The sequence below is a fragment of the Protopterus annectens genome, chromosome 1.part1 (genome assembly GCF_019279795.1).
Source record: "Protopterus annectens isolate FY-2018-M chromosome 1.part1, PAN1.0, whole genome shotgun sequence".
In the NCBI taxonomy this organism is placed as follows: domain Eukaryota; kingdom Metazoa; phylum Chordata; order Ceratodontiformes; family Protopteridae; genus Protopterus; species Protopterus annectens.
In genome coordinates this window covers 1,747,915,955-1,747,928,225 of record NC_056726.1, presented here as the reverse complement: position 1 = coordinate 1,747,928,225, position 12,271 = coordinate 1,747,915,955, and the positions used below count along the sequence as shown (strand labels likewise).

Here is a 12,271-nt window from a genome sequence, read left to right as displayed (position 1 = left end):
GGATGGTGTAAATAACTTCACTGCACCTCCCCCCTCAGATGGAACTGGCAGCTATGCAGAGTTCTGCACCAATGCTTTATACAAACACTTGCATAACTGCATTGACTCTGCTGTACCTGATAGGATCAAAATAAGCTCCTCGAGGAAGAGCAAACCTTCCTGGCGGACAACTGCCATTAACAGGCTTTTACAGTAAGAGGAAGAAATTGCTACTGGAAACTGTTAACACTCACTCACTCCTCAGCTTAAACAAGCAAATAGAACTTCTTGGGAAGTTCTCCAAAGCAAATTACGAATCCAAATTAGCTTCCTCAACTAAGGACAACCATAAGGCGTTCTTTAGTTACATCCTTAACCTAAAAGGAAATGCCCAGATTTGTGCCGAATTGGTAGTTAATGATACCTCATATACTGAGCTTGTAGACCTAGCTAACCTATTGGCCGACAGGTTCTGTGAAAACTGCACTACCCTGTATCCACTGCACGTACCCCATGACATCCCTACCCACCTATCCCCTACCTTATTATCTCTAAAGAACAGGTAATAAATGCCCTCTCTAAGGCCAAAAACTCAGCATCTATGGGACCTGATAACATCCCAGCCTGTTTCCTACATGGGCTCAAACAAGAATTAGCAACACCATTGGGTACTCTTTTCAGTCATAATCTAAGCACGGTCTTTGTCCCAGCTGAATAGAAAACTGCCACCATTATTACCTTGCACAAAGGAGGGGCTTCCACTGTCCCTGGGAACTATAGCCCTATTAGCCTGACTAGCATTATCTGCAAGGCCATGGAGCAAGTCGTCATGGACATTATCAACAAGATATAGGTCATCTCCAAACACTTGACCCTACTCAGTTGGGATTTGCCAATAGGAGATTATGCCCGTTAAACCTGGTGGACTTCTTCGAGACAGCCACCAAGTCCCTGGACGAGGGGAAATCTGTGCATACAGCCTACCTAGACTTAGTTAAGGCATTTGACATTATCCCCCACTCAGGTATCATTGACAGACTCACCCAGCTAGGTGTCAGCCATTATATCTTTAGATGGGTAGCTCACTGGTGGAACCCATGTAGTCAAAATAGGGGAATCCACCTCCAACAGCAGACCTGTAACCAGTGGTGTTCCACAGGGATCAGTCTTGGGACGTCTACTGTTTGGAATCTATTCCTCCGAAGTACAAGCAAAAACTAAAGGTCTGTGACTGGCAAAGTTTGCTGATGACCGCAAACTGGGAGCGATCATAGAATCTCCAAATGATGTCAACATCCTGCAAGAGGGTCTTAAACAAATGATAGGTGCCAAAGGCATGGCCTTAAACTCAAAGCAAAAAAATGTATCCTCATCCCTTTCGGTAAGAGTGATATTCCTGCTAACTAGCACATCAATAGCAGCACCTTAAGTACACACTCAGTGGTGAGAGACCTGGGACCTCAGGTTGACAGCAACCTTACCTTTGACCACCATGTCTGTGCAGTGGTAAGAAAGGCATTCTGTGTTGCTCTTCTCATAAGTAAGGGCATTGCCTCCAGAAAAAAAAGAAGCTATACCCTCCCTGTACTCTTCCCTCATCAGGCCAATAATTGAGTACAGCGCCCCTTTTGGTATGTACTTTTCCAAGCACCTGCAGCAGTTAGAGAGACCACAGAGGTTCCTGACAAGGAAAATTCAAGGTCTTCAGCATCTTTCCTATGTGTATCATCTGAAATCACTGTCACAGAGTACTCGGAGGCGATCTCTGCCTTGTATACAGGGCAATCTCTGACTCTGCTTTATTGGAAATGCTGCATATCCGTAAGTGAAATGGTACACTGGTTACTCGCTCTAAAGACCTTAACCTGGTATGTCACATTACTAAAACCTGCTGGAGGGACAGATTTGTCTTCCAGAGGTTACCACACCTTTGGAACAGAATATAGTTGGTGACAGGTGTGTTGGTACCTCTGAGGCTAGGCACAGTGTTCCACCTGACAGTACAGCAGGGCCGTGAAAAAACCTCTGGAGTACCACAAGCAAAGTGCCAAGGGAAAATTTAACAAGCAAAATATTTGTGTCTATTACCACCAATGGTAACCGCTGCTACACGGCAGTGCACGATGGAGTGCTACACGCAAACAAGCACAAATACAGGGTTTAAATGAAACAAGAAATAACCCTTTTAACTCAAACTAGCCAATGAGGACACACTCTCCGAGCTCTAGTCCAATCACCCTTGATTAGCTGGGACCCAGACAGAACTCTTCCCATAAGGGTGTAGAAGGGCCTTCAACAACGATGGGTTGAATTTGATGCACAGCAGTTACATAACAGACCCCGAAACAGCCAACCTGGAACTGGGCTACGCTACAGCTAATACAGTAAAATGTGGCAAAAAAACAGTTCAGACAATTATAACAGACAGTAGAATGCAAATACAACTTAAGTGCAATAGAACAGCAAAAACAGGCGCTTGTAGTTAATTGGGAAAACAGATGTCTCAGATCTATCAGTATCTCAGTTAAGAGCTGGTGTTAGTGCTCACATGATACCAAAGTCTAGATTCAGTGAGTCTGAATCTAGCCTATGCTATAAAATGCAGAAGTATTATAAATTCAAAGTGCATGAAATCACAGTCACAACAGCAAAAAAACAGTTTAAATAAAGCAGCAAATCACCAGCAATTAGTTGCTGGTTTAATTTGATGAGAGAATTTTTATCTTTCTGGGAATTGCATTTCCTGATTTTAGCTGTATTTTTTTCTTTTTGTTGTATAACCTGTTTAATTTGGGATGCCACCAAGGTAGTTTGTTTTTATGTATGTTGGTCAATGTAGTATCACTTTAAATGTTTGTGGGAACTTTTTAAAGTTAAATGAATCTAACTGGAAATCAATTAAAATGTTGACTATTTAATGAGATGGCAGATTTGAACTATTTATTCCTTGAAGGTGAGAAGCCGAGGTACCAAGACAATAAACGTTTCATCTGCATGTGGCTTAGTTCCCCCCCCCTCCCCAGTATTTGGCAGTTTTTTAGGTTCATAGGTGTGTACTAGGCTAATGGCCCTGGGGACTTTACAAGCCTAGCCATTGGATTAACCTGGCATCATGCCACCCGACCTTAGTTCCCAGTGCCTCTGTGAAGTAGAGCCACTGGAGTTATCCTTGGGGTGAATTTTCTATTTTCCATCCACTCATTGAGAATTCTCTTGAAGAGGGTCTGTGAGGTGCTCTGCTTCGCTTGTATGGGAAGTCTTCCATAGTATGGGCAGTCTCTGGGTAACGAACCTGTCCCTCCAGTACATTCTGTTGATTGTGGTAATGAGGATGAGGTCTCTGGAGCGTGTGGCGTGGATGGATTGGGATTTCTTTAGATGCAGCATTTCTAACACAGCTGGGTCAGACATGGCTTTGCAAGTCAAGCACAGATCGCCTCTAAGTAGGCGATATGAGACAGAGAATAGTTGGAGTTTTTTGAGTCTGTCCATATAGGACAAGTGTTTAAGGCCTAGGATTCTCTTTGTGTGGTACTTTTGCGGCCTCTCCAGTTGTTGCAGGGGTCTAGTGAGGTACATGCCAAATGCGGCATTGTACTCTATGAATGGCCTAATCAGGGAAGAGTAGAGCGAGACAATGACCTCTTTCTTCCTGGATGCAAAACCCTTACTAAGGAGATGCGCCACAGAGGACTTTCTAACTACAGTGGCAATATGGTGATCAAAAGAGAGATTGCTGTCAGCCTGTGTTCCCAGATCTCTTCTAACGCCGTCTGTGTTCAGTGGACTACCACTGATATGGTAATTCATGGGAACCGGGTTTTTCCCAAAGGGGATGACACATTTTTTGGCATTGAGCTTAAGGCCATGGTTCTGACACCAGTCGTTGGTCTCATTGAGGCGATTCTGTAGGATGTCAATATCACTTGGGGAGTTAATAATAGCTTCCAACTTGCAATCGTCTGTGAACTTTGTCAGCCAGAGTACATTTGTGTTGGACTAGACTTTAGAGAAGTACATACCAAACAGGAAAGGTCCTAGGACCGAACCCTGTGGGACTCCACTCGTGACTAGTCGGCAGTCCGACTTGGAGTCAGCTACTTTCACATTGTGGGTTCTATCTGTGAGCCAGTTTGCAACCCACCTATTGATATAGGGGTTGATACCTAGCTTAGTGAGTTTTTCTATGATTCCTGAGTGGGAAATATGGTATCAAAGGCCATGGCCAGATCAAGATAGGCTGTATTAACCACCTTGCCTTCATCTACAGCTGTGGTGACTTGACTCAAAGTCATCGACCAAGTTGAGCAGGCATGATCTACCTTTCACAAAACCAAACTGTGTGGGATCCAGAGTTTGGAGATTCCCTATACCCTTGTTTATTAGGTCCATCATGATACATTCCATAGCTTTGCATATCAGACTCATCAGGCTAATGGGGCGATAGTTCCCAGGGCCTGTAATCATTCCTCCTTTGTGGAGAGAGATGACTGTAGCAGTGTGCCATTTTGTAGGGACAAAGCCTGAGGCGAGGCTGTGATTGAACAGGGTACACAGATGAGATGCCAGTTCACTCTATAGTTCATGTAGAACACAGCCAGGGATATTGTCAGGTCCCATAGAAGCTGTATTCTTGGCCTTGGACAGTGCTGTTTTAACCTGTGCAGCAGTAATACTGGGTGCATGGCAATCTACTGGTATTGTGATTGGTCTTTTGGGGGGGGGGGGGGGTGTAAAGTTGGCATTGAATCTGTCATTGGCTCGGTATAGGAGGTACTATTGTCCAGTAGCTCAGAGCAAATCTGGGTATTGCCGTGGAGATTCTTTACATAGAAGGCCTTGTGGTTATCTTTATTATCTACTGTAATTCTGTTTTCAGAGCTAGCTTTAGAGGATTTGATGAGGCATCTCACCTTTTTGTTGAGGCTAAGGGAGTTTTTCCAGTCTTGGGACTTCACCTAATTCCACATCAGTTTCTTCCTTCTGTTGCAGAGTTTATTTATGGCAGTGGACCACCAGATTGGCTTCCTTTTTTTTTTGGAGGAGAGCATCTTGGTTCTACTGGGTATGGCAAGATCCATGCATTTGTGTACATCTTCGTACAGTGCACTGGTGTACGATTCAGCGGTCATGCAACTATTCTCCATTTGCATGGGTGCCATGAAGTCAGCCACCTCTGTTTTTAGGAGCCCAAAGTTAGCTTTGGGGAAGTTTTTCATGGTGGTTACCTTTGTGGGGGGGGGAGATTTCTAAGGTGATTAGTTTGTGGTCGGATCTAACTAGGAGGTGGAGGGGATTTGGATTTCCAAGGTGATTAGTTTGCGGTCGGATCTAACCAGGGTGGAGCTGACTATTGGTGTACAGCAACAGTCGCCCATGTTAGTAATGACCAGGTCAAGGACGCTGCTACCTCTAGTGGGGTTAAGAACGAGCTGGTCCAGGGCATTGGAATTAATGAATTCCAGGAAACGTTGGGCAAGTGTATTGGTACATGAGTTGTTTTCCCAGTTAATGGAGAGTTAGTTGAAATCGCCCAGTATGAGTGTGTTAGGATGGACCCTAATATTCTCCAGGGTGCTTAGGAACTTGGAGTGCAAGTCTTGGGACATGGTTGGGGACCTATAGCTGGCTATGACTTGGATCGCTGTCTTACCCAATGTTAGCTGCACCTGAAGTATCTCTGATGCGTTATGTTGAGCTACCAGTCTGGAGGTGTGCGCATCGTTTATGAATATGGAAACACCATTGCCTTTGGAGCTTCAGTGCAAGTTCTGGGGCCGAAAGGTGTGGAATGAGTTATAGCCTGGTAGTGCAGAGGTGCTTTCTGTTGCCTTGAACCAGGTCTCTGTTACAGCACAAACGTCGATGTTCTCCATTTTAAGGAGTGCTTTGAGCGAGTGCATTTTGAGATTTATGATTCTAGCATTGAGCAACAAGAACCTCAGATTGCATTTGTTTATAACTGTTATGGTGGTAATTTGATCTTTGGAACACTGCCTAAAAAGGCACTATAGGGTTGGCAAGAGCCTTGGCCGGTATCCGGAAGCCCAGGGGTGACCGATGCAGGCCATCTCTGGCAAAGCATCGAGGTTGGTCAATCATGTCATCCCAGGCAGATACTGGATCCCCTTAGAATGACACCAGAAAGTTAGCCAGTTGCTGAAATCAATTTTCTGCTTGTATTGTGGTTATCATTCTAGGTGATGGTAGGATGCTGCTCAGGGCTAGGGTCATACCCGCCTGGGCTACATAACCAGAGAGGTCCTCCATATCTCTTTTCATGCAGTCCAGGGAGGTACGTCTCCGGTCATTCATACCCACATGTACAATGACAGTCATATTTGTACCTGTTGTTGAGGGACCTGAGTGCGTGCATTATGTGGCAGATCCTGGCACCTGACAGGCAGCTGTTACTTTCTTCTTATTCGACCTAGTGAGTGGGGCATCAGTGTTCCTCACTATCGAGTTTTGTATTTTAATATGTCTGTCTCAAGCAGAAGCCATGCCAGGCATATTTCTGTTTTAACCCCAATTTCTTATTCTTTCTCTGATGTTGAGAGAGAAAGGGAAGCCAAATTCATAGATTTGGATCCTTTGAGCTTTATGGGGCAGAATTGTTTCTCTGCCTATTATGAGCAGCTGGAGAGATTAATGTCCAAAGAACTGAATCTTTTCTATGATGTGAAATTGCTGGAAAAATACCCGAGTCTGAATATCACTCCTGGGGGGGGGGGGGGTCAGAGGAGATAGTTTCTCTGCTTGGGAATTTGGAGAAGAGGAGCAAGACCTGTGTGAGGAGTGGAAACAAGTCTCATTGGAGTGCACTTTGAGTTGGCTGCGGATTTTGGATAAGTGGAATTTAAGATCCTTGGACAAATTATGGCAGATGATCAATGGTTTGGAAGATTCACTGAGGAAGGAGGTATCTGATTCTTTGTTGCTAAAATGAGTGAAATTAAGCAGAGACTGGAAAGAATAGAATCGGATACTATTAGGTGAAAAAAGAAAAACAAACTGTTCAGGGATATTAAGGATTTTCATAGCGGTTTAGTGTAATAGTGACAACAGAAACCACGTCAGTGACTGTCTAAATGTAGATCACCTGGTGCTCATTTTTCATCTGTACATGATTCCACTGTATCTTAAGTTGAAACGGCAACCAAAAAGATGGTCTCTTGAGAACCTCTCTGACCAGGACATGTCTTGTACAAGGTGGCCAGTCAGAGAAGCAGAAGGGGTTTCAGCAAGATGGCCACAACAAAAGCAGTAAGAACAGATGCAGGGGCAAAAGTTTTTAATCAATTATGACTTTTTTACACAGAAATTTGAAATGAACTTGGACATTGGTGTTTTAAGTAAGTCTGACTCTTTAAAGTTTGTTAATTTATCAGACTTGCATATTTCTCCAGTCACCAAGAATATTTTGTTGAAAGGAGATAAATTTGTCCCTATTAAATCCCTGACATTAGCTAACCTACTGATGAAGGCAAGTAGGTTTTGTCGGAAACTATATTTGAAAGTTTGTCTAAAATAGGTGATTGTGGTGTTTCAAGAGACTCAAATGAATCTGACTATTGTGAGAGACTGTAAAATTTGTCTGTACATGATTATAGTGACTTGAATTTTAGTTTTCATGATACACTAGAAGATGAGTGAAGGCCTTTTGTTTTGTATGGATTATGAATGTTTGAATGTTCCCTCATTACCCTGCTCTGAAAGTTTATCCCCAAACTGTCTCCTGTTTTATGCATGTTTGAAAAGATATTGTATAATAACATCAAAAGAGTTTAAAAAAATCCAGACTTAAAAAATCCAATCTTAGCAAAGTGGAATGGCAGGCACTTAAATGTGTACATGAAAATGTGAGTGACTGTTTTTAAGAAGGCAGATAAAGGGAGAAATTGGGTGATTATGGTTTATAAATTGTTACATAATGGAGAATACTATGAAAAAAACTGTCATAAATCCTGTCACCCATTTTAAGAATGAATTATTGGAGCTTTTAGAGAAGGGGGGAGGTTGGGGGTTTGTCTGCACAAAATGTCAAAAAATGGTTCACTGCGAAACCTCATGACCCACTTTTTATATCATCTCAAAGTCCAAAAGGACTGGAGGAACCCTCCGGGTAGACTGATCGTTTTGGGTATTGGTACTTATATACAGAATGTGGGGGTGCTGCTGGATTCATTGTTGAAGGAATATCTCATTAGAGTGCCTGCACATATTAAAAATATGCAGGAACTATGTAAGCTTATCAAGGTTTTTGAATGGCAGAAAGATTACTTTTCGGTGACTGTGGATATTTCAGCACTGTATAATAATTTCTTCTATATGATGTCTTGAGGCTATTGCTAGTGTATTGGGTGAGGGCCCACATACTGCCTATATTTTGGACTTGCCTGATTTTTGTCTATTTTTTTTTTTTTGTAGAAAAGGGGGACTGCTGTGGGTGCCGCATTTGCTCCCTCATATGCAATTTTATATATGGGGAAGTTTGAAAAACAGTTTATTCTAATTTCTTTCCGAGAATGTGATCATCTATAAGCGTTTTACAGATGATTTGTTTTTGATCTGTAAGAGCACGGTGGAAGATTTCAAAAAGTTTATGGACACACTGAATAGCAATGATCATGGTTTAAAATTTAGTTATCTGGTTGACTATTTTTCTATGATCTTTTTGGATGTTGAGTTTTTTGTGGATGCTAGTGGAAAGTTTCAGTTTAGGTCTTATAGAAAACCTATGGGTGTAAACAATTTTCATCATGCTTCTAGCATGCATCCCTCACATCTTTTTAACTCTCTCTCTTATGGTGAACTCAAGAGAATTTTTTGAATATTTCAGATTTAGGGTTTAGGTAAAGTTATTTATCTCAGGTTGAACAAAGACTTTTGGATAGGAGTTACTTCAAGGATGTTTTGGAGAGAGCTAAATTTAGATTAGTGGAGAGGGAGTCTTGTAATTGGCGGGGCATTGTTAGGACTTGGAGAACACAATGATAAGGTTGATTTGGAGGAGAAGGACTGTGGTAAAAAGTTTTTTTGTTACCAAATACAGTCCCTTTCTCCAAAATTTTGAAAAAGGTGGTTATGAGTTTATGGCCCATGGTTGTTTTGGATGAATTTTTGGGGCAATTATTCCCAGAACATATCAAGTTTCCTTATGGCTGTTTTTGTAATCTGAAGGAGTTGCTTAATCATCTTTGCTTTGGACAGTTGGCTACTTCTAAACCAGTGGGGCTGTTTCCTTGTGGAAATTGTTGTGTGTGTGTGGAAGGATTCAGAATATCTTCAACACACTTATTAATGGCCGTAAATATGTATCCAAGAATATGCTTCATTGCTATTCGTGTGGTGTCATTTATATTTTGAGTTGAGGGTGTGATGTTGTCAAATGGTACATCAGACAAACCAGAAGGAAGGTAAAAACTAGAATTTTGGAGAATCTGGCAGGGATTAGGAAAGGTAATATGGATAGCCAGTTGCTAGTCATTTTCATATGGTACATTCCAGTGAGGGAGTCTTTGGCCTTTAGTGTTTTAGCACAACCTGTGGTAGGAGACAAAGAGGAGATTTTGCTAGGAAATTAAATCAGCTTGAAACTACATTTATATTTAATTATGGTACTCTTTCCTCTTTGTGGGGAACTTTTTAAAGTTAAATTAAGCTAACTGGCAATCAATTAAAATTTGTGACTTTAATGTGATGGCACATTGAACTGTTTATCCCTCGAAGGCGAGAGACTGAGTTACCAGGATAATAAACGTCTCATCTGCATGTGGCTTAATTTTGTTTTTTTCAGTAGTTTGTTTTTGGACTTACCTTTGGCTTACTTCTGTATGCAGGCACTGACATGGTTATACAGGGCTTCTGTGCACAATTCTTTGCAGGCTCCTGTGTTCCCTGGTTTTGGAGGGGAATTGAATTTTGGCATATTATTGTTTAATAAAAGGTAGATTGCCTTGGAATAGTCCCCAACTGTTAAAGGGTTTAATGGGATTACTGAGTTGATTTTGATTGAGACAGCTTTATGGTTGAACTTTACCAGGGAAGACGTAGCATTTGGGGAAGTGTAACATTTTCCCATGTTTGTGAATATGAGGTCCAGTATTTTAGAACCTGTACTGGGCATATGTACTAACTGGTGAAGTGTCTTTGCGTTTATGAAATCCAGGAATCTCTCTGCCTGCAGATATGAGGCCATGTAGAATTCTAAGTCTATAGAGAGGTAGTTAAAGTCCCCCATGAGTCAAGTGTAAGACTGGCTGTTGAGCATCTCCAGTAGGTCTAACTATGTGCTTTGAGTTTTGTAGGGCATAGTGTGTGACCTGTTGATAGGATATGGTACGGGATTTTATCTATAGTGATCTGAATGTGGAGGAACTCCAGTGAATCATCCTGCTTAACCAACCTACAGGTATGCTTTTTTTTTTTTTTTGATGTATGGTGAGAAGCCTCCAGTCCTTTTCTGTGCATCTAATGGTCTGAAAGTGTGGAAAGCACTGAAACAATGTCCTGTCAGGATACTCTCTCCAGCTTTAAACCAAGTTTCAGTAACTGCAAGGGTGATAAGGTCTTGGAGGGAGTGCAGTTTTTTGTTTAGGCTCCTGGCATTGAGCCTTGATGTTTAGTCAAGTTGATTTTGCTATGTCAGTAGGTTTGTCAGTTTAGCATAACCTAAAAAAGGGTCCTATGAGGGAGGATAAAGTTTTAGCCAGTATTTGATAGCCTACAGGGGGACAGGTATAGACCATCCTTGGCAAAGCAATGTGGTCTGTTAACCATGTTTTCCCATGCTCACAGATATCGAATCCTGTTAGAATGACACCAGAAACGTAATCAACTGTTAAAACCAATCATCTTTTGTTCATATTGTGGCATCATCCTTGGTGAAGGTAATGTAATGCTCAGTGCTAGGCACATACCAGCTTGAGACAGCCAGAGAAACCTATAATGTCTCTCTTCATTTAGTCTAGGGAGGTATGTCTCAGGTCATTTACATGATTATGGGATATGATGGAATCATACTGGTACCTCTCGTGCAGTGACTTGAGTACATACATAATTTGGCAGATCCCGGCATCAGATGGGCCTTTACCTTCTTGTTCAACTTGACTAGAGGGGCATTAGAATGTCTTACAATGGAGTCACCTATGACTAGAGTCCTGGGAAGTGTGTTTGCTTGCCTTATGGGTTTTGTATTTGGGGGTCCACTGAGTGTGGTTGTATGTGTAGTTTTAGGTGTTGCTTTTGAGTTTGCTGAGGATAATCTTTGCCAAAGGGTTGTGTAGGAGGTCTTTGTTGTATAGGAAGATTGCATTTAACTGCCTCAGCAAAAGTTGATTATGTGTGTGTTGTGTGCTATTTGTGGTGGGTGTTGTGGGCATGGTTTTGATAACCTGATGTGTGCTTGTATGTAAGAGTTTAGCATCCAGTGACACTGTATGTATACCTCTCTCACACTGTATCCGTTACTTTAAGAATTAACCGGTTGTTAAACATAAGACAATTGCTACATTGTCTCAACATACCCATATTCATCAGGCTGGCTGCACAGAAGTTAGGAAATTGCATATTCATATTGTCGGCCTAATAGGTGAGCTACAAGAGTGTGGAGTACAGGAGTTAACAGAAAGCTATTAAGGGTGCTTTTTTGGTGGTGGGATTATACAATTCTAAATTCTACTGAATTTAATGGTGTTGCCACTCGATGTGCAAACTAGCTGTGCTAGGCTGGTCTGTGTGCAAGGTATTTGGCTCCATACTTATAGATGTACAGAGTACAGCTTTATGGGCAGTTCTATAGGGACAATTGCTTGTAGGGGGTTGCATCTGTACAGGGCACTGGCATGGACAGCAGCTTCTTGCTAATGCTCCAAATTTATACCAGCACTGAAAATACAGAAACCCGATTAATGAGCCCTTTGGCCAACAAAATGACTACACTTGGAGCCCTTTTGTTTGTTCCCCAACTGAGACAAACCAAATAAACACCTACTGCCATGAGACGAATAGTTCCAGTCCTCCTTATGTAAAAACATAGTAGAAGTGTCCCAAGTGCAATATTACCACAAAATAAATAAAAAAAAATTAAAACAAAGAAAGGCATAAAGAGAGGCAGTTAACCTGACCATCCTATTTTTGCAGACTCCTTTCCCAGCTGTGAAGAGAGTAACATCTATTCAGGATCTTCTCCTTACTCTCCTTTTTGAAATCAACTTCCAGAAATCTTTTCTCATTCCTTCTAACAGGATTGTATTTGCTAGATTCTGCTCTGGGAAGAGCCTTTTTTTCC

General features: G+C 41.8%; 1 protein-coding gene across 1 annotated transcript in view; it reads right to left on the bottom strand.

The window, feature by feature from the left end:
- SLC9A1 (solute carrier family 9 member A1) overlaps nucleotides 1-12,271 on the bottom strand; it is a 1,681,881-nt gene that overhangs the window by 743,478 nt on the left and 926,132 nt on the right. The window contains 1 exon segment of the mRNA XM_044084290.1: nucleotides 8,274-8,303. Coding sequence (XP_043940225.1) covers nucleotides 8,274-8,303 — 30 coding nt within the window.